Here is a 9,736-nt window from a genome sequence, read left to right as displayed (position 1 = left end):
GGGAAAGCAGCTGTCATCATTCTCCTCTCCCCCTATGAGGTATGTTAAGGTTGAAAGTGTGTGAATGGTCCATAATCCCCCAGGCAGCTTTTAAAACATGATCCTGGGACCTACACACCACCAGACATTCCAACTGCCTTGCTAGGGGGGGAGTATGAGGTGTGGAATGGAGTGAAGTCCAATCAGCTTCCATATGCAAAAGACCTTGGAACGCTGGGCGGGAATGCACAAAGCAGCCAGTCAACCCAGCCAGTGTCTTCTGAGTGGCAGTTTTTCCGGCCTAACACTAAAGGTGGGCATTTTAGAATGTTCATATAGAATGTTCTTACTCAATTATATATAAGGAGAGATAGGACGTTTGATAAAGACGCAAGTCGAAACGGATAGTCAAACTCGAGAAAGTTCGTCCTTCTTGTTGGGACTTCGGTCTCTTGATGATGTTCATCTATTGAAACAAAAACAACAATTAAATTTATATTATTGTATATTGAAAAATATGAACTTGTACAGCAATATGTTGGTTTTGATTGCTATTTAGATTGCTGGGTCCTTGTAGTAGTTGTGATCCTATGTGAAACGTGTCAGGTCCAGTCCATTAGCTCTTGTGTGTTAGATTCTGGTGTTTTTAACATGAGGTGTGATTGGGCCCTCATATATTTTTAAATTCTTTGTTAATTTTGATATACTATAGATATATTTAGCTTTTATTGTTGGCCCTCTTTTTTATTTGACTAACCTTTTCAGGTTTTGGATCCCAGGTTTCTAGGTTCAGATCCCCACCCCACCCCTCTTTTTGTCCCAGTGGATGTGCTTGAGACCATCGGTCATAGGAACTGAAATAAACTAAGTGCTAAGATTCAGTCTCAGCTGGCTCTTTTTCAGCCATCCCACCTTGACCTCCAAACCTGTGGCCAAATTATGCAGGGTTGGTTCTGGGCAGCCATTGGTCAACAGTAGAGTTATCCTCATTAGGCTGGTGTGTGTGTGTGTGTGTGTGTGTGTGTGTGTGTGTGCGCATACATATATAAGTTTCTAAAAGGGAAAAGGTAAACAGCAGAGTCAAAGAACTATGAAATGCAGGAAAAACACGAGTGCAAAGGAACTCACACAAAGTTCAAATATAATTTAAAAAAGTGTGCAGGCAATTCACAATAGCAGCAAGGGGTAGTAATGCAGCCTCCTTGAAAAAAGATCAGTTTCTGTCAAGATCTCTCTCAGCCCCACCCACCTCCCAGGGTGTCTGTTGTGGGGAGGGGAAGGGAAAGGAGTTGGTAAGCCACTCTGAGACACCTTTGCATAGTGAAGGGCAGGGTATAAATCCAATCTCTTCTTCTTCTTCTCCTCCTCATCATCATCATCACAGGGTGTCTGTTGAGGGGAGGGAAAGGGAAAGGAGTTTGTAAGCCACTCTGAGACACTTTTGTGTTGTGAAGGGCGGGGTATAAATCCAATCTCCCCCTCTTCTTCTTCTCTTTAGTTTTGCTATAGTAGTGGGCACTGATAATGTCTGGGGAATCCCAAGTTTTTGTTAAGTCCTGCTGACATGACATAAGACTTCTTGATGCACTGTAATTCAGTAGGTTTACATTGGCGTTTCCCTTCAAACCTCTCATTTGTACCCTATGAAGCAAAGCCGGGCATATGGAACTTTCCCCCACCCTACTGTTTCTACCATTTTTCTGAAAGATTTTTTTTTTGGGGGGGGTCATGATTTCAGCCCCTTCCCCACTCTTCACAGATGTCCTCCACTCGAGTAGCTGTTCATCATTGCATTCCTGTGATCACACAAACAAGTTTTTGGTGGCCAAATGTGACAACAGGGGTAGAAGGGCTTCGTAGGACACACACCAGAGTGTCTCAGTTTGGTTGCTGTAGGTGAGAGACCAATGCTCACTAAAATGGATACCTGTTGTGATTGTGAAGCAAAACAACACCCTCCAAGAAGCAACAACTCTGCTGTCCCTGCATCAGATTCTTAGGAAAAAACCACTACTCTCTGAAGTCTTCCACTTAATGTCCTCCTCCCCCAAATTCAAAACTTCCAAGTGGGTTCCACCCTCTTTCTATCTCCCTCTTGAGGTCTGTTGGATATCACAGTCCAAGGCTGGACAGGGAGGCCCCCTCCATCACCGGATCCCTGACGGTGGGCTCCTTTTCAAGTGCAGAATGCAAGATCCATTCATACTAAGATGGGCCCTGCATTTTTACGGAACAATTCAAAGTTGGAAACAGAAATTCAGTTCATTGGGGGGAAATGTTGTGTTTCCTCAGAGAAAGTGCAAGAAGAAATAACAAAGGTAATCGGGTCCACTCAGCCACGGATTGAGCACCGAGCGAAACTGCCCTACACAGATGCGGTGGTTCACGAGGTTCAGAGGTTTGCTAATATTGCCCCAGGCTCCGCGCCACATGCCACCACTGCAGACGTCACTCTTGGAGGCTACTTCATTCCAAAGGTGATTGTTCTTTGCGTTACATTCTTTGCTCAGTTGAATACAGCACATTTGTCAATTTTTTTGTAACCAACATTTAGTTTTGTGGAAGAAGAGAGCCGGTTAATGAAGTCCTTCTACGTCCAATAGATTTGTCTGATGGAAACAATTGGGGATGTGCCTGATTTTGCCCGGATAGTACCCAAAAATTCAAATTTGGGTACTCTATAGGCCATCTTCCTTTTCTTCAATAACTCATCGCTTTTCCTTTCCAGGGAACACACATCATTCCGTTACTGTACTCTGTGCTGTACGATGAATCCGAGTGGGAGAAACCCTTTAAATTCTATCCTGAGCACTTCCTTGATTCCGAAGGGAAGTTTGTCAAGAGAGATGCCTTCCTGCCTTTCTCTGCAGGTAAGTCCTCTTAGATTGATCACTGTGGGTTTAATTAACATATCAGGCACCCAAGTCCATTGACTTAGAAGAACACCATCCCAGCTGGCCATCTCTCACTTAGTCATTCAAGATTAGTGTTATTCCTCAGTACTGTTAATCATTCTGGCGCTATCTACTTAAGTCGGCCTTCATGTTTAATTTTTTTCCCAATTTATGGTAAATTACTTTGGCCATCATTCCATGGGAGAAATGGCATAAAGCTTTATAAACAAGTCTGATAAACAGGGCTTCCCTGTCCCATCTGCCTTGTCACAGGTCGGCGAGTGTGTGCTGGTGAGACCCTGGCCAGAATGGAGCTCTTCCTCTTCTTTACATCTCTCATGCAGAGATTCACTTTCCAGCCAGCCCCTGGGAAGTCTAAAGAAGACCTGGACCTGTCCCCTGGAGTTGGGATAACTGTGTCCCCAATACCCTTCAAATTCTGTGCTTTGCCTCGTTCTTAACATCCCACCATGCTTTGCTCCCTCGTGCACACTGTCCTCTTCTTCTGCACCTTTTTGCTTAATGAGGACATTTCAGATTCAACAGAATGGACTGTGTTTTATCACAAACCTCTGTGGAACCCCAAAATGCAAAAGAAAGGAGGATTTGCACTATCAAACTGGCTCTCATACTACAGAGCAGCCTCACTGGTGTGGTTAAGAGAATGGATTACACTAGAAAACCCTAGAATATTGTTAGAGGGTCATGATCTGTTACTAGGGTGGTATGTGTTTATATGGTATGGAAAAGCTGATACCCATAAACAGCCCCTTATTAGGAGATCCCTACTGAAGGTATGGGAAGAAGCAAAAAGACCTTTTTATACTAAGATACCAAAATGGGTCTTACCACCTGAAGCATTTACAAACCCAAACCTATTTCAAAATAATGCTTTTTTAAAATATGAAGACCTACTGGATAATAAAAATGAACTAAAACCAACAGAAAATATTTTTAAAAAACCATGAATCTGACTTAAGTTGGTGGAGAGTACAAATAGAGTCAAGATATACCAAAGATAAATTAATAGGCTTCTACTCAAGAGCAACAGAACTAGATAAGATATTGTTATATACTGAAGATAAAACGATTAAGAAACGTTATGAAATACTGTTGGAAAATAAAACACAGGATGAAGTAGTTAAAGATGCCATGGTTAAATGGGCACAAAATTTGGGACATAATACTGCTTTAGATCAATGGTCACAGGTATGGAAAACAAATGTAAACATTACTAAAGCAATCTCGTATAAAGAGAATATTTATAAAATGTTTTATGGATGGTATATGACTCCAGAAAAACTAGCAATGTTTTATTCTGATGTATCAAATGATTGTTGGAAAGGTCAAAAAAAGTTGGCTCCTTTTTTCCATATGTGGTGGACGTGTGATAGAGTTAAGAAGTATTGGTCCTGGATACATGAAATTTTTCAAAAAAATGTTAGAATGCATTATACCTTTTAAACCCAAACTGGTTTTTATTGAATACAAGACCATAAAATGATCAAAAACAAGATTATTATCTTACAATACATGTAGTGACTACTGCAAGAATATTATACTCCAAATATTGGAGAAAACATGAACTGCCCTCAAAAGAAGAAATCATAAATCAAATTCTTGAAACTGCAGAGATGGACAAACTAACTTTATTTCTGAGAGGACAGGATGATGGAAGCTTCGAAAATACATGGTCAAGATTTTACAAATGGTTTGAGAATATCAATCATGTAAGATAATTGTATGATGTGTATTTGGTTACCAGAATGGAAAAATGAATTTCAAATAGTAGTCAGAAATGAAATATTAATTATGTAAGTTAACAATAGGCTGCTTCCTAAAATACATGGATAAGTCAAGAGAAGGTGAAACTATCTGAATATAAAATATGGTTAAAAAATCTTAATGGTATATCTGGATCGTTAGATGTAGTGTTAATATGAATAAATATGAACTGTTAACCTCTAGGCAACACAAATAGAGAGGAAGGAATTACTTTTGCTATTAGATGGGCATTATTAAGCCGGTTTCATAGTAACATTATTCATACTAATGGAATTGTAATCTAAATCTACTATAAACTTTGTTGTTAAAGTAATGTATAATAATTGTGCTGTAAATTTACTGGATAGGAAAGGATAATGAAGAAATGAAGTAGTTATTAATCCAGAATGGAATGTTACAGTGTACATAATATTTGTATATCCCATTGTGTGTTTGTCTGTCAAAAAAGCAATAAATAAATATTAAAAAAAAGATTTTACAAATGGTTGGAAGATTATAACAAATAAATAGACAATATGAACATAGGTAAAGGTAAAGGTTCCCTTGCTCGAAAGCCAGTCGAGTCCGACTCTAGGGTTGTGGTGCTCATCTCCGTTTCAAAGCCGAAGAGCCAGCGCTGTCTGAAGACGTTTCCGTCATCATGGGGCCGGCATGACTAAACACCAAGGTGCACAGAACACTGTTACCTTCCCACCGAAGTGGTACCTATTTATCTACTTGCAATTTCTTGCTTTCGAACTGCTCGGTTGGCAGGAGCTGGAACTAGAGACGGGAGCTCACTCCGTCATGCGGCACACTCGGGCCTCGAACTGCTGAACTACCGACCTTCCACAGCCTGCAGTTCAGCGTCTTAACCACTTGAGCCACCGCAGCTCCATATATGAACCTATAACCATATTAAAACAATACAAGAACGACATTGTTAAACATAATGCAAAACGTTACGTAAGAATATACGGTGATAAAAATGGATAATCCTTAGACAATTTATGAGATACATTGTGCACCTGTACAGACGTCACAGACAGCAGGCTTGCCACCACATTTTGCACCAGCTGGAGTTTCTGGGTCAGCCTCCAGGGTAAGCCCACATAGAGCGAGTCACAGTAGTCAAACCTGGAAGTGACCATTGCATGGGTCGCTGTAACCATGTCCTGGGGGGAGAGGTAGGGAACTAGCTGCCTGATCTGCCACACCGAACTTAAAACTAAGGCCCTGGCCTTGAAACCGTCATCAACAGCCTGAGCTCTGCTGATATGATCCAGACTGAGACGTCAGCCCCAAAACCAATTGCTGAATGTACTCCTGTTATGCTGATGCGACCGACGTCTTGCCATTGCCATACACTAGCATTTTATGTCACATTTTATACTTATGTTTACATTTTGACTTGTTTCTTTTTATTTGCTGAACACATTTTTATGTAAGCCGCACTGAGCCTGCTTCAACGGGGAGGGGAGGTTATAAATTAAATAAATACATACAATGTGATAAAAGGCAGACCTGGCGACTGTGGTGATCTGGGACTTCATAGAAAGTGAGGCGTCGAAGGGCAGCTTCCGGGCTGGCACCAACGGTGCCCCATTCAGAGTAGGGAGCCTGATTCCTGAATCCATTCCCCCCCCCCCCCGGCTTGGGTACAGGACCTCCATCTTCGTGGGGATTCGTTTCAAGTGACTCTGTTGCAACCAGCCAGCCATGGCCTCTAAAGCCCTGTTGAAGCTCTCCGGGGCGGAGTCCGGGCAGCCGTGCAACAGCAGATAGAACTAGGTGTCATCAGCATACTGGTGGCGACCCATCCCAACCCCCTGAAGCAGCAGGGAAAGGGGGCATGTATAGATGTTAAACAGCACTGGTGAGAGGATTGCCCCCTGCAGCATTCCGCAGTCTAGTGGGTATCATGGCGAGACCCTCTCACTTAGCACAACCCTCTGTCCCCAACCATGGGAAAAGGAGAAAATAAACACTGTACAGTAGTCCCCTGAACTCCTATGTCAATAAGGTGTTGGGTCATAAGACTGAAATCAGCTGTGTCGAACAGTGCTGTTTAGGTCTAATAGCAACAGCAGCCCCAACCTGCATCAGTTCGGGTGTCTCTGATGGTCATCTGTAAGGGCAACCAGTGCCACCTCTGTCCCATGTCCAGGGCAGAAAGTGAACTGGAAATGATCAAGAATGGAAGCGTTATCCGAGAAAACCCGAAGTTTCTCTTCCACCGCCTTCTCAACTACCTTACCCAGAAACAATAGATCCCCCCCTTCATTTAAAAAAAAATAATTATATATATATATAAGGGAAAAAGGGGGAACCAAAATGCAGCAGCAAAGACATTTCACAGAGACATATTATAAAATTCTAACAAGCAGAAATTTAAAATTATCTTTAAAATCCTTATAAATAGATCTAGGAGGGATTATATGATTTTCCGAAAGGTGTTGCAAAACTGGGTACCAAATGGAGGAAAATTTAGTACAATAGTTAGCATTAGTAAGTTGTGTCATACTGTCGGCTAACTTAGCCATAATGAAATGATCCCACACTTTTTTGTACCATTGCTCTATGCTAGGTGCTTTAGGGTTTTTGCAAAATGCTGCCACTGTCAGGTGGGCGGTTACAATAAGGGCACTAATGGTTTCTGCTTTATCTTTCTGCAACAATAGATTTGAGACTGGGTGGTAGTTGGCTCAGACCGCAGGGTCTAGTGATGGTTTTTTTAAGGAGCGGACCTACCACCGCCTTCTTCAGACCCATTGGGAATGTCGCAGAAGAAAGGGACAAGTTGATCATTTCTCCCAGAGGGACCTGAATACCATCCCCACAGGTTTTGATCAGCCAGGACGGACATTGGTCAAAGGAGCAGGTGGTAGGCCTCACAGCTACCAGGATCTTGTTGATTTCCTCTAGAGAGAACTGGTTGAAATGGTCCAAGACTGAACCTGAAGATGGACGAGGGGCTTCCAGTTCGTTCAATGCATCAATTGTGTTTGGGAGGTCCTGGTGGAGCGACATGACTTTATCTGTGAAATAGCTCGCAAATACCTCACAACCAATAGCCAATTCCCTACTATTTTGTCTATCTTGTGGCAGTGCAGTTAGCAACCAAATGGTTCTAAATAATTGGGCTGGGTGCAAGTTCACAGACACAGTGGAGGCTGCATAGAACTCTTTCTTAGCGGTCTTCAGTGCCATCTCATAGTCTTTCATAAATGCCCTATAGGATGTTCCTGCCACTTCATCATGAGTACGCCGCCGTCCTTGCTCTAGCTGTCTCAGCTCTCGTTTAATCCTCCTCAGCTCCAACCAACAATGAGCCACTTCTTTTAGACTTTGGTGCACATCACACAACTCTGGAGGTGACTGAAGTAGCACTACCGAAAAGGTTTCTCTCCTTTTGCAGGTCTCTCTCCCTTTGCAACCCTGATATCTAGACAGGTTGAAATGGGGAAACTGGAAAAAAGGGGAGGGGGAAAAGGGGAAAACTCAACCCAAGATAGCACTGCGAACCAGAAGGGTTAAGCTGACCATGTATATTATAAAAGTACAAATTTTATTAGGGTGTACACATATTAAAATATATTCAGGTTAAAAAAATTTCAAGTATCAGACTAATAAAAGCATATCTCTCCTATATTATAAAGCAGTAAGACGCAAACTTCACGCAATGCGCCCCTACAGTGTTTGGACGGCTCGGCTGTCCGTCAGCGGCTTGGCCACGTCCCATTGGCCACGTCGTCAGAGTCCCACCTTGGACGCAGCTTCACGCAGCCTGCAGAGGATCTTCCCGGGGGCTGGAGGCAACGGGCCGCAGGCCGCACAGGGCGTCGAGGCGACTGCCGTGCGGAGGAGAGCCGATAGGCGCGAGTGTCTGGGGACGACGAGCCACAGTCTACGACCGGCAGCTGCCTGGGTCGGCCCGGAGAGGGGAAGGGACCGAGAGCCGGGCAGAGGACAGCCAAGAGGTCCGAGTGGCTGGGGATGACGGGCAGCAGCCTAAGGCTGCCAGCCGCCTGGGTCGGCGTGCAGAGAGGGAGGGGGCGACAGCCGAGCGGAGAAGAGCTGCGTGGCTGGGGACGACGGCCGCCGGGCTAAGCCCGCCAGCCACCTGGGTCAAGACGGGGGGGGAGCCGAACACCGTGCGGAGGACAACCACGAGGCGCGAGTGGCTGGGGCCGACGGGCGCAAGGCTAACACCGGCCGCCGCCTGGGTCAGGGCAGAGAGGGGGAGGGCGCGAGGAGGGGGGGCTAGCCGCCCGTTGTATCGCCCTTCTCAACGGGCCTTCCTCCCTAGTCATATATAAATACACATGATGGGTCAACACGTTCCAACTGAAGACCAAATGCATTTCAGCCTCAAAGGGCCTTCCTCAGTGGTCACTATTACAACATAGTATAGACACACATTCAAACATATGTATACAAGATCTTTAGTACACTTATATAAAGACCTGATGTTGTATCCTTATATGTTTGTAATTGTGTTGCTGGTATTAATGTTGGTCCATAGGTATAGCCATATTCATTCCAATTATTCTGGTAACTGAGATTTCAAAAGTCTGAATGTGTGTCACTCCATTACCTGAGACAGAAACGGCTCTTTTTCAAGAACAGCTCGTATCAGAGCTACGGCTTGCCCAAGGTCATACAGCCTGTATGAAGAGGGCAGTTCCCCGAACTCCTATGTTGACAAGGCGGTGGGTCATAAGATCGTAATCGACTGTGGCAAACACTGCTTTTGGGTCTAATAACAACAGCAGCACTCATCCACCTCGATCCAGGTATCTCCAACAGTCATCTGTGAGGATGACCAGCGCCGTCTCCATCCCATGGTCACAGCAGAAACTGGAGTAGATTGGAATAAGAATGTGTCTTCCAAGAAAACCTGAAGCTGCTCTGCCATCACCTTCTCAACTACCTTACCCAGAAACAGTAGATTTGAGACTGGGTGTTAGTTGGCTATGACCGCAGGGTCTAATGATGGTTTTTTAAGGAGCGGACGTACCACCACTTCCTTCAATCCCACTGGGAATGTCACAGAAGAAAGGAACAAGTTGATAATTTCTTCCAGGGGACCCAAATAC

The 9,736-nt window shown here is 44.0% G+C and overlaps 1 protein-coding gene across 1 annotated transcript in view; it reads left to right on the top strand.

Moving 5' to 3' along the window:
* Positions 1-3,334, top strand: part of LOC107115560 (cytochrome P450 2K4-like) — a 24,275-nt gene extending 20,941 nt beyond the window's left edge. Inside the window, exons 7-9 of the mRNA XM_015417303.1 lie at positions 2,272-2,456; positions 2,708-2,849; positions 3,147-3,334. Of these exons, the coding sequence (XP_015272789.1) occupies positions 2,272-2,456; positions 2,708-2,849; positions 3,147-3,334 (515 nt within the window). The remainder of the gene's footprint in view (positions 1-2,271; positions 2,457-2,707; positions 2,850-3,146) is intronic.
* The last annotated feature ends 6,402 nt before the right edge of the window (positions 3,335-9,736 follow it).

The sequence above is a fragment of the Gekko japonicus genome, unplaced genomic scaffold (genome assembly GCF_001447785.1).
Source record: "Gekko japonicus isolate JY-2015 unplaced genomic scaffold, Gekko_japonicus_V1.1 scaffold3695, whole genome shotgun sequence".
In the NCBI taxonomy this organism is placed as follows: domain Eukaryota; kingdom Metazoa; phylum Chordata; class Lepidosauria; order Squamata; family Gekkonidae; genus Gekko; species Gekko japonicus.
This window is presented reverse-complemented; position numbering and strand designations above follow the sequence as displayed.